The sequence below is a fragment of the Pseudophryne corroboree genome, chromosome 3, assembly GCF_028390025.1.
Source record: "Pseudophryne corroboree isolate aPseCor3 chromosome 3, aPseCor3.hap2, whole genome shotgun sequence".
NCBI classification, from domain to species: Eukaryota; Metazoa; Chordata; class Amphibia; order Anura; family Myobatrachidae; genus Pseudophryne; species Pseudophryne corroboree.
Window position 1 is genome coordinate 720,998,034 of NC_086446.1, and position 12,573 is coordinate 721,010,606.

Here is a 12,573-nt window from a genome sequence, read left to right on the forward strand (position 1 = left end):
TCGCCACCCTGCTCCTTGTGCCGCCTTGGCGGTTTACATGAGCCACTGCGGTGATGTTTCAGAAATAGAAAAATACCTTGGCGCACCAGGGGTTAAAGAAAAGAGTACCAGAAGGGAATGGTCAGACTAATTTGAATTAGAATTTATTTATGCATTAAGACACATTTGACATATTTATAAAATCATATAAAAGTTAACACAAGTTATCTTTGCATAACCTATTAAGTACAACAATAAAATGATTATGGCAACTTGATGTCTTTCGCCAATAATTGTATCAATGTGCCAATACTTAAAGTTATAATTTCATATTCGTCCCAAAAAGCATAGGGCACAGGAAAAATAAAAGGTCCCGAAATCTGTTTATCCCACACGGGTGACACTAAATGTCTTTTATAAAAGCAGTCTTTAAATGATAGGGACTTCCCTATAAAGACATACAGCCGTGTGTGACCTTGTCCCAGCAGCTCAATTGAATAGCTGATGGACTTTTTGGGATGGTCACTGAACTTAAATGTCTAGGTGGCTCCCAGCCCTCCTCTTTCCTACACACCTCAAGTGTGTGAGCTGGTGCTCGTAAGATGACAGTACCTGTGGATGAGCAATGTCCAGAGTCCTCCGTGCCTTCCTCTCCCGGGTCCGAATCTCGTGGACCTCCGGTGAAGCCGGGCAGCCGATTCCCAGAGCTACGATACGGCTTGTACCGTCTGGCCCGCAAGCGTGGAACGCAGGCCAGTCGCTTCCGGTTTCGCGGCTTCCGACTTCCGGGATAGCGAGTCGTCAACGGGTCAGTTGAAATTAGAATTGAACTCCTATTCCTTCGTTCAGCATGCAGTGATCCAACGCGTTTCTCCCATACAGGGCTTCGTCAGGGAAGCCCTGTATGGGAGAAACGCGTTGGATCACTGCATGCTGAACGAAGGAATAGGAGTTCAATTCTAATTTCAACTGACCCGTTGACGACTCGCTATCCCGGAAGTCGGAAGCCGCGAAACCGGAAGCGACTGGCCTGCGTTCCACGCTTGCGGGCCAGACGGTACAAGCCGTATCGTAGCTCTGGGAATCGGCTGCCCGGCTTCACCGGAGGTCCACGAGATTCGGACCCGGGAGAGGAAGGCACGGAGGACTCTGGACATTGCTCATCCACAGGTACTGTCATCTTACGAGCACCAGCTCACACACTTGAGGTGTGTAGGAAAGAGGAGGGCTGGGAGCCACCTAGACATTTAAGTTCAGTGACCATCCCAAAAAGTCCATCAGCTATTCAATTGAGCTGCTGGGACAAGGTCACACACGGCTGTATGTCTTTATAGGGAAGTCCCTATCATTTAAAGACTGCTTTTATAAAAGACATTTAGTGTCACCCGTGTGGGATAAACAGATTTCGGGACCTTTTATTTTTCCTGTGCACTATGCTTTTTGGGACGAATATGAAATTATAACTATAAGTATTGGCACATTGATACAATTATTGGCGAAAGACATCAAGTTGCCATAATCATTTTATTGTTGTACTTAATAGGTTATGCAAAGATAACTTGTGTTAACTTTTATAGGATTTTATAAATATGTCAAATGTGTCTTAATGCATAAATAAATTCTAATTCAAATTAGTCTGACCATTCCCTTCTGGTACTCTTTTCTTTAACCCCTGGTGCGCCAAGGTATTTTTCTATTTTTCTATTTCTGATTCAGTTCATACTAGTAAGGGTACTAGTCTACCTGTTGGCTTGCACCATTTCCAAAATCTTTCCAGCTACATCCCATCCCAACTATATCCCACTCTTTTCTCTATTTTCTTTTCGAAATTAACATGCATTTATACTAAGGGGACTTGCGCACATAGTGTCTGTTTTTATAGATCTACCACTGCGGTGATGTTGTCTGACTGAATCAGAACCGGTTGGTCGCGAAGCAGGGTCTCCGCTTGACTTAGGGCGTTGTATATGGCCCTTAGTTCCAGGATATTGATGTGAAGGCAAGTCTCCTGCCTTGACCACAGCCCTTGGAAATTTCTTCCGTGTGACTGCCCCCCACCCTCGGAGGCTTGCATCCGTGGTCACCAGGACCCAGTCCTGAATGCCGAATCTGCGACCTTCGAGAAGGTGAGCACTCTGCAGCCACCACAGGAGAGACACCCTGGCCCTGGGGGATAGGGTGATTAATCTGAAGATGTGATCCGGACCACTTGTCCAGTAAGTCCCATTGGAAGGTCCTCGCATGGAACCTGCCGAAGGGAATGGCCTCGTATGATGCCACCCTCCTTCCCAGGACTCGAGTGCAGTGATGCACTGACACCTGTTTTGGTTTTAATAGATTCCTGGCCAGTGTCACGAGCTCCTGAGCTCTCTCTATCGGGAGATAAACCATTTTCTGGCCTGTGTCTAGGATCATGCCTAGGAGAGGCAGATGAACTGTAAGAACCAATTGCGACTTTGGAATATATAGAATCCAGCCGTGTTGCCGTTACACTTCCAGAGAAAGTGATACGCTGTTCAGCAACTGCTCTCTTGATCTCACTTTTATGAAGAGATCATCCAAGTACGTGATAATAGGGACACCTTGCTTCCGCAGGAGCACCATCATTCCCGCCATTACCTTGGCGAATATTCTCAAGGCCGTGGAGAGACCAAACGGCAACGTCTGAAATTGGTAATGACAATCCCGTACCGCAATTCTGAGGTACGCCTGATGAGGTGGATAAATGGGGACATGAAGGTATGCATCCTTTATGTCCCGAGTCACCATAAAATCTCCCCCTTTCAGGCTTGCAATGACCGCTCTTAGCGATTCCATCTTGAACTTGAACCTTTTCAGGTATATGTTCAGGGATTTTAAATTCAATATGGGTCTGACCGAACAGTCTGGTTTCGGGACTACAACTAATAACCCCCTCCTTGTTGAAGGAGGGGAACCTTGACCACCACCTGTTGAAGATACAATTTGTGAATTGCAGTTAACACTGTTTCCCTCTCGTGGGGGGAAGCCGGCAGGGCCGTCGGTGAGAGGGCATCTTCTCAAAGTCCAGCTCGTATCCCTGAGACACAATATCTATTGCCCAGGGATCTAACAGGGAGTGAACCCACTTGTGGCTGAACTTACGAAGGCGTGCCCCCACTGGGCCTAGCTCCGCCTGTGGAGCCCCAGCGACATGCGGTGGATTTTTGTAGAGGCCGGGGAGGACTTCTGTTCCTGGGAACTAGCTGTGTTGTGCAGCTTCTTTCCTTTGCCCCCGCCTCTGGCAAGAAAGGACGCACCTCGGACTTTCTTGTTTCTTTATTCGAAAGGCTGCATTTGATAATGTCGTGCTTTCCTAGTCTGTGCAGGAATATAAGGCAAAATATCAGAATTACCAGCTATAGCTGTGGAGACCAGGTCCGAGAACCCTTCTCCACACAATCCTCAGCCTTCCATATGCCTCTTAAGTCGGCATCATCTGTCCATTGCATATTCTACAGGACACGTCAAGCAGAAATCGACATAGCTTTGACTCTAGGACCCAGTATACTCATGTCTCTTTGGGCATGTTATATATATATACCTATCTCTTAAGACAGCATCTTTTATATATATATACATACATATATATATATATATATATATATATATATATATATACACACACACACACACACACACACTATACATATGTATATCTATATACATACTAGGGTCTCAATCTCTGCTGATAAGGTACCTGTCCACGCTGCCACAGCGCTATAAACCCATGCCGACACAATCGCCGGTCTGAGTAGTGTACCAGAATGTGCACGCTATCTGCAGGATCCCTGAGAATAGCTGTTACGTCAGGGCTACCTTTTGGGCAAACGTGACACCCTAGGGGAAGATTCCCATCATATCCTGGCCCTAGTGGGGAAAGGATACTGCCTGAGAATTCTTTGTGGGAAACTGCAGTCTCTTGTCTGGAGATTCCCGCTCTTTTTCCTCATGAGAGGAGGGAAATTTACCTCAGCTTTCTTCCCCTTAAACATGTGTACCCTTGTGTCAGGGACAGATGAGTCATCAGTGATATGCAAATCATCTTTTATTACAATAATCATATATTGAATACTTTTCTGCCATTTTGGCTGTAACTTTGCATTATCGTAGTCGACACTGGAGACAAACTCCGTGTCGATATCAGTGTCTATTATTTTGGATAGTAAGCCTTGAGAGACTCTGAAGGTCTCTGCGACATAGGGACAGACATGGGTAGATTCCCTCTCTGTTCTCTAATCTTTTGTGCAATAAATTCACCTTGGCACTTAATTACACATATCCAAACAGGTGTCGGCGTTGTCGACTGACACACCCTCACACACACATTTGCTCCATCTCCTCCTTAGGGGAGCCTTTTACCTCAGACATGTCGACACACGTACCGACACCACACACACAGGGAATGCTCATCTGAAGACAATTCCCCCATAAGGCCCTTTGGAGAGACAGAGAGAGAGTATGCCAGCACACACCCAAGCGCTTTTAACCCAGGAATAACACAGTAACTTAATGTTAACCCAGTAGCTGCTGTTTATATTGATTTTTGCGCCTAATTATGTGCCCCCCTCTCTTTTTACCCTCTTCTACCGTGTAACTGCAGGGGAGAGACTGGGGAGCTTCCTCTCAGCGGTGCTGTGGAGAAAAAACATGGCGCTGGTGAGTGCTGAGGAAGAAGTCCCGCCCCCTCGACGGCGGGCTTCTGTCCCGCTTTCATGTACAATTTTGGCGGGGGCTCATACATATATACAGTGCCCAACTGTATATTATGCAAACTTTTGCCAAAGAGGTCTCTAATTGCTGCCCAGGGCGCCCCCCCCTGCGCCCTGCACCCTACAGTGACCGGAGTATGTGGGTTTAGTGTGGGAGCAATGACGCACAGCTGCAGTGCTGTGCGCTACCTCATATGAAGACTGGAGTCTTCTGCCGCCGATTTCGAAGTCTTCTTGCTTCTGTCACCGGCTTCTGTCTTCTGGCTCTGCGAGGGGGACGGCGGCGCGGCTCCGGGATCGGACGACCAAGGGTGCGATCCTGTGTATGATACCTCTGGAGCTAATGGTGTCCAGTAGCCTAAGAAGCAGGACCTATCTTCAGTGAGTAGGGCTGCTTCTCTCCCCTCAGTCCCACGTAGCAGAGAGCCTGTTGCCAGCAGATCTCTCTGAAACTAAAAAACCTAACAAAATACTTTCTTTTTAGCAAGCTCAGGAGAGCTCACTAAGTAGCACCCAGCTCGTCCGGGCACAGATTCTAACTGAGGTCTGGAGGAGGGACATAGAGGGAGGAGCCAGAACACACCAGAATCCAAATTCTTTCTTAAAGTGCCCTGTCTCCTGCGGAGCCCGTCTATTCCCCATGGTCCTTACGGAGTCCCCAGCATCCACTAGAACGTTAGAGAAAAAACAAATACAAAAATGAAGAATACAGATCGAATACGTGTAAAAAAAAACAAAAAAACTACAAGATGGATACAACACACACCTGATATGTTTCTACTGGCCTATTCTCCATGTTGAGGTCCCACACTTTGACAGACAGGTAATCTCTTGTCATCATGTAGCGACCACTATGACTGAACTGGACATCGGATATTGAAGAGATGATTTCAGAGAAAAACGACCTGCTGCTGGGATCCTCCGGTTCTTCAAAAACTGAAATATATGAAGAGAATCAAGACCAGATGTGCAGACTGCTCCCTTGTCCTCCAAAAAAACCCAAAAACAAAACAAGTCTAACCAGAAAAATGGGTTATATTTTTAGTAGCTGGTTATAAAATATCAACTAGACAATGCTAAACTTTTGCAGAACAGGGTCTTATAACTCGAGGATTCCTAGGTCTGTAATAACCATTTGCTGAACAAAAGGAAGCAATCCCGAAACAGATTTTAAAAATGGGAATATGGTCTTAAAATACGGCGTCAAAATATTTTCAATAGGGAACCCCCATTCCCACGCCCCCCCAAAAAACCAAAACAAAATAAAACAACCTACGGATGATAATGTTTTGGCTTACATTTTGAATGTCTATCGCAGAGGGCTGAGTCCCGCATGTCACAGAGTCTAATCGTCCCTTTGCTACTGCTGTAGACGAACACGTTACATTGATGAGGATGGAATTCAGCAGCTGTGATAACTTCCGTCAATTCCTCCATGTTAGCAGGCTTAATATCTACAATGTCTGACAACGCTGTTAAGGGTCTTTACACAATTTACAGTGTGAACGTCTACATTTCTGTAACTCTAGCCGGTAGCACTGCAGATGCACTGAGCATAAAACACTGCTGTAGTGGATATTGGGTATCACGCTTTGGATGTCACCGTCTACCTTGGTAAGGGCGCAAACCTGAAGTGTCTCGCTCCACCAATTAAGAAATACAAATCAGTCAGTGTTCGCAAAAATGCGCTATAGCGCGTATTTTACTCAGTTTTCCTGACTGGGGACTCACTTTTCCAACATGGGTGGGTCCCTGGGACACGCTCCGCTGCAGCCAATCCCTAGCCTGCCAGATTGAGTGATGGCATGGTGGCCCGGCTGCAGGCTTTAAAAACAGGAGGTGGAGCCTTGCCAGTCCGGACATAATGGCGCAGCTCTCCTCAATTTGGCGAGTTGTGCCTCTGATGCAGTGGGTAACCCGCGGCTAGGGAGAGGGGGCTGGCTATGAGTGCTTTCAGTGTTCCGCGCCTGGGGAGAGGGGGGCCGGGTGATCCTGCAGCCAGCTGAGGGTGGTGGTGGAGCTTTTGCTTTAAGCTGTTACAAGTTGTGTGGGGGGAGGGAGCGGGTCTGGCTGTTCCAGTGGCGGGGGCTGGTTCAGGGGCACGAGACTCAGCATTTACAACGAGTTTCGGTGATTAATTAAATGCCGCCACCAGCGCTGCAACTGTCCACCCGCTCACCGCCAGTGCAATGCATTAAGATGGCCACTGCACAGATAGTCACTCGGGTCCTGACTCCCAGCCGAAGGGGGTGGCGGAGTCGCTCAGCCCTCTCAGCTCCTCCCTTCAGACTCAAATGCTGCCTGTGCCTTACCTATTTTACTATTCTAAACTCCTCCTCTATTGCTGCTAACACGGACACCGGGCTGGAAGGGGAGGACTGGGGCCACTCTCTCAGCACCCATCCCTTTCCCACTTCTATTACACCCCTGTCCTGACCGTCCCCAGCGCCAAAAGTCCATGGAAGGAATGCGCAGAGGCACTGGCAGCCATCTCCATGCGCAATAGCAGCCCCTGATTGTAAACACCACTGACTTCAGGCCAGGAAGGAAAAAGCAATACTATAGTAGTACAAGCCTCTATTGCTTACTCCCTCCCTCTGATCCCCCCCCCCCTCAGTCTTGCCCTCTCTCTCCATCTCCCTCCCTGTATCACCCCCTCTTTCTCCACCTCCCCCCTCTCTTCATCTTCCTCCTCCCCTGTTTCTCCCAACTCTATCCGTCTCTCTCCCTTTCTATCTCTCCCCTCTATCCATTTCCACCCTCTCTATCTCACCCCCCCATCTCTCTCCGTCTCCCCAGTGAACCCTTTCAACTCAATTTACCCTCTTTTTTCCCCTCCTACAGACACCTCATATGCCTTCTGCTTCTACCCTTCACCTTCACTCAGACACCCTCTCCCTTTCACCCGCTCCAATCTCTAGTGCTTCTCCGTATCACCCACTGCTTCCCCCTCTCACCCTTTTCCTTCCACCAGCTCTCCTTCCTTCTGTCAATAACTCCCCGTCACCCTGTTCCTCTCAGTCACACACTGCCACGTCGAATATTGTGAACCTGGGCCCACCACTCACAAGTTCTGCCACTGGGCTGGAAGGATTTAAAACTGGATGTAAAGCAAACGTTTTTATTTATTTATTTATTTTAAGACAAGCGCTTAAAATACAGTGTTTCAGCATATAAAAAGCAATTTAAACCCAAACACACAGGTTTATATAACAGGACTTTACATTCCCCCCAGAAAAAAAAAAAAAAAAAGATAAGCTGATTTTGGCACACTTTGTGACTGTACCCCAAGTGTGTTTAAATGGGTCTTTAAACTTTCATTCACCTGCCCCGTCCCACCCTGTCCCCCCGTTTTTGATGAGGCGATCCATTCTGCAGATGTGCATACTATAATGTTTAAATATTTAGAAAAACACTTTTTAAACTTTATTAAATAAATAAAAACCAATGTTATTAACAGTTTTGAAGGGAAAAATTTTCAGTTAAGTGGTTAATAGCAATGCTGCAACTACTACATTTTAAGTTCCTATCTCAAAAAGAATTGTATTTACCTTCATTCTGATGGGACCCAGAAAAGGTCAGCTAGGACCCCAATTTTTTAAAGTGAGGGGTCCTTAGGACCCACTCTTTGGCTCAGCACGATCACTGTAAGTGACCAAAGATATGAGTTTGGGTGGCATGTAACTACATCACTGCCCACAACAGGCATGGTACTACACTGTGTAAGCAGCGTAATAACATCACGCTGACAAGAGTGCTGATAAAGGCAGATCAGATGATTAGTTGGTGGGATGATGGCCCTAAAAAGAAAATAACCACACACTATAATTTTCAGGCCTCCCCCCCCCCCCCCTCCCCTTCCGTAGCTGTCCTACGATTTTAGATACACCCCTGATGAAGTCTTGGTGCAAGACTAAACGCGTTTGTTTATCATTCTGTTGTATCCGACGTCACTCCCGAGTTCTTTGATAAAGAAGAACAGTAGAGATCTAACCATACTTTTCTCTGTCTTCGTTAAACTGATCAATGAGGGAGATTCGTATTATACTATTGATGATGTTACGGACATTAATCTTGTTAACGTATTGTTTTAAATATTTTTTTTTAAAAAGGAACAGTTGACCACTATGTTTTAAACTTGTTGATACGTAATTGTGAAACCTTAAAGGGGTTCTCTCTAACTTCTGGGGACAATATAAATCCCAGGGCGCAAATTCCTCTATTTTTATTCTATGTGCATAATATAATGGTTTAATGCTATCAGAAATCCCATCTGATTTTGCATGCACACACATACAAAGCGGTATATATATTGTGGCCACAGCTCATATCATTGTCATCCTAATTGTTCAAATTTTCACATCTATAAGATTTGTTTGTATTTGTGTATATAATGATTAGTACAAAGTGGAACGGACTACTTTAATTGGTTGTCTGTGCCTTTGTACAAGGTGCATCAGGCAATTTTACACATTTTCATTGCCCATTCTGCCATGACTTCTGTAGCCATTACAAATATACGCCGACACTAACTCAACTTTACCCTAAAGCAAGGAAAATAAAAGTCTCTGTCCGTTCCTATAAAAGCAGTAGAGCCAATCACAGACGGAAGCAAGGAAGAGACAGCAGTATATTAAAAAAAGTTGATGGATGACTTCAACAAAACAATACAACCAAGCTCCCCTGAAAACCTCAACTCCCATGTCAGAGGAAATAGAAGCCAGATTGGGAACCTGATTGGTTACAGACAACCCCCCCCCCCCCCCCCCTTTCAAACCTGTCCACCACCAACCACCATGGGGCCTTCTCAGCAGTTTTGAACACACTCAATGCACATAGCTTTTAGCATGACATGTCCAAATCACCAACAATGTAGATTAAATACGTTTGCCAACTTCCCAAAGAGAAGGATCTGGAAGGTTAGGTACAGTGTTGTATTGGCAAAAACAGACCTTGTGGGTATATTACATTTAGATTTTTAGGAAGAAACAAAAATACACCTGAAAGAAAATAAAGCAAACCCCCCCCCCCCCCCCCCCATTTAGAAATATGGTAGACACATCCTTATAACTGCAATTTTCACAAGAAAAGGATACTAAAACTTCTATCTGTGATTTCTAAATGCCATAAATTAATTCTCAGATCATCTGCAGAGAGGTATGTTTCATGATCACTATTTACTGAAATAGAGTTTATGTGATATGTATGTGCATTTGCAAATATCCTCCTCGGACTTGCTTCAACCATTAGGTCCATGGGTTTCAGTATTGGCACCTGAGGAGAAATGAAGCAGATGAAATGCACGTATAGGACGATGTATAGCCTATTCAGCAAATATGCTATTATTCATAGAAACTGCTCCAAACAGGTCTGTCTGTATGGCCTTTTCAGCACATTTAGGTTGTATAAGCCACTTTTAACATCTTGCTATTGTTTGCTCCTCTGCTGATCAGAAAAGCAACAAGAGGACTATAGGTATTCCCACAGTCGGCTAATCAGCTTTATAATTTACACAACCATATATGCTTTCAAATATTGGCAGAACACTTCTGCAAACAGAACTTGACAAATCCCCATTTGATTACTTTGATTGGCTGCTATGGACGACTTCCCCACTCGATACATTTCACCCATTAGTCACCACCAACCTGTTTCTTCCTCTATAACATCGCGCTACTCTAGACTTCTGGGAAATGGGAGTGCTGGCAGGACAAGCTTGTCTGAGACTGGCATGGAAATCAGTCTAGGTGTTCGATGGCATAATCATTAGTATAACCAGGTCTTTTAGCTCCCAGTTGCCCAATTTATCATGGCCTATCCCAGGCTAACTCAGGGAACTATTAGAGCTCATGATACGGTTTACCCTTATACCGCATGTGTGGTGGTGCTTAGAGCAGATGCTAGGGTCATCGTGGTCTACGGCAAGGTTTGCTGTAGTCGGTAAGATCACTACATGACTCCTTAGCTTAATATTGCAGATAACAGAATAACCAACAGTGATTCCCGCTATTATCTATAAACCAATGCAAGGTCACACACCCGTAAGGAAGTGATTCTAAAAGGGTCACGTAGTCTCCCGTCATCGTCCTTTAAGTTGTAACCTTCCGCTCTTTTATCACGTTCACTTATTTTCCACAACTTTATAGTTTTGTCTACAAAAGAAACAATGGAGTAATGTTAAGTAAGGCAAATGGGTAAACTGTTCAAGTTCAAAGAATTCCAGAAACAGTGCTACTGTGGATTCAGCACAATGCTCCATTTAAGTTTCCATTTTACTGCAGCACACTGGCTTTGTCATAATGTTTTATGCATACAATCCTGTAATTCAGTTTCTCAGTAGCACTAAATTCAGTTTAATTAGCTGAGAAATTTATTAGCAAGTTTGACAAGGAGACAAAAAAAATGCAAATGCTTTAACAAAAGCTATTAGCGTATAAATGCTATATTTAATGGAGACAAAAGTTACTTTTGGATTAACTAACATACAATTAAGGAGTCAGCCAAACACGCACAATTAAAGGGAAAATTCAATTATCCGCTGTAAATTACAGGGGTCTAATTGATCCCCTAGGGCTATCCAATTAGCCCCAAAGCCAGGAGTTAACTGGGTTTTTTTTCTCACCAGTCTCAGTGGCTCGAAAACCCAAAAACAAATGGTTAACGGGCTGCCATGACTTATCACACAAAAACAGTGAACTTTTCGTGGATGCGGTGTTAATACCCTTTAACCCATGTTAACTCCCACTAACACGCTAATTTAACAGGCATCAACAAGGCTGTTGCGGGGAAAAGGGGATTGTAATTGAATAGCCATGGGCGTTAAAGTCAGTCTACCTCCCTTTTTCAGCAGTGAAAACTTTTCGCTGCTAATTGAATTCCCTTAGTTTTACCCCTGCCATCATGTGTCTTGGTAAAGCATACTTACTGCACTGTACGAATGTCTTTCCAGACATCCCATGCAAATACACAACTCTGTGTATAAATAGCCTATACACTGCGTATAAATAGCCTAAGCTTGCTAAAATAGGATTTTGGTACTTACCAGGTAAATCCTTTTCTTTGAATCCATAGGGGGCACTGGAGTACTCTTGGGATATGGACGGCGTAGCAGAAACAAAGGCACTGAATATTTAAATTTAGAACTCTCCACCCCTCCATATCCCAGAGTACCTCAGTGTACGACCTCAGTGTTTTTACTGAGCGAACTACTATAGAGAGGTTGACAATGGAGAATTCCTATAACATAACGGACAACAACAAAGTTGACCCATAACGTTACTGTCAACTAAACAGTTGACACCATAACCGATAGACCTTTATAATTTGAACCAATCGGTGAAAATGTGTTACCATAAGCTCCTCTGAGCTTAATACAAACCAGGTAAAATGTGTTACCCTAAGCTCCTCTGAGCTTAAAACAACCCAGGTAAAACTGCTCTGGGTGGGCGTCCAGTGCCCCCTATGGATTCAAAGAAAAGGATTTACCTGGTAAGTACCAAAATCCTATTTTCTTTTTCATCCACTAGGGGTCACTGGAGTACTCTTGGGACGTACCAAAGCTTCCCTCGTGGGCTGGAGAGCTGTTTGACACTTGTAACAGTAGGCAGCCAAAGCTAGATGCTGATGCCGCAACCGTTTAATAACGTGTAAACGCGCACAAACGTGTGCACTGAAGGCTATGTAGCCGCGTCGTAGACGCTCCACGACCAGCTGGTCCTGACATTCCCACAGAACCTGTGGAATGAGCTATTACTGACGAAGGCGACTGTAACTTAGCCTTAAAGTAAGCCTGACTTGTATTCATTTTTATCCAAATGGATAATGTCTGCTGAGAAACTGGCTAACCCCAGTTGGCCGCATCATA

At 44.9% G+C, this 12,573-nt stretch overlaps 1 protein-coding gene across 1 annotated transcript in view; it reads right to left on the reverse strand.

The window, feature by feature from the left end:
* PPP2R2D (protein phosphatase 2 regulatory subunit Bdelta) overlaps window positions 1-12,573 on the reverse strand; it is a 163,120-nt gene that overhangs the window by 6,667 nt on the left and 143,880 nt on the right. The window contains exons 5-8 of the mRNA XM_063962189.1: window positions 10,749-10,861; window positions 9,806-9,983; window positions 6,008-6,172; window positions 5,476-5,645 (exon numbers count right to left, since the gene is read on the reverse strand). Of these exons, the coding sequence (XP_063818259.1) occupies window positions 5,476-5,645; window positions 6,008-6,172; window positions 9,806-9,983; window positions 10,749-10,861 (626 nt within the window). The remainder of the gene's footprint in view (window positions 1-5,475; window positions 5,646-6,007; window positions 6,173-9,805; window positions 9,984-10,748; window positions 10,862-12,573) is intronic.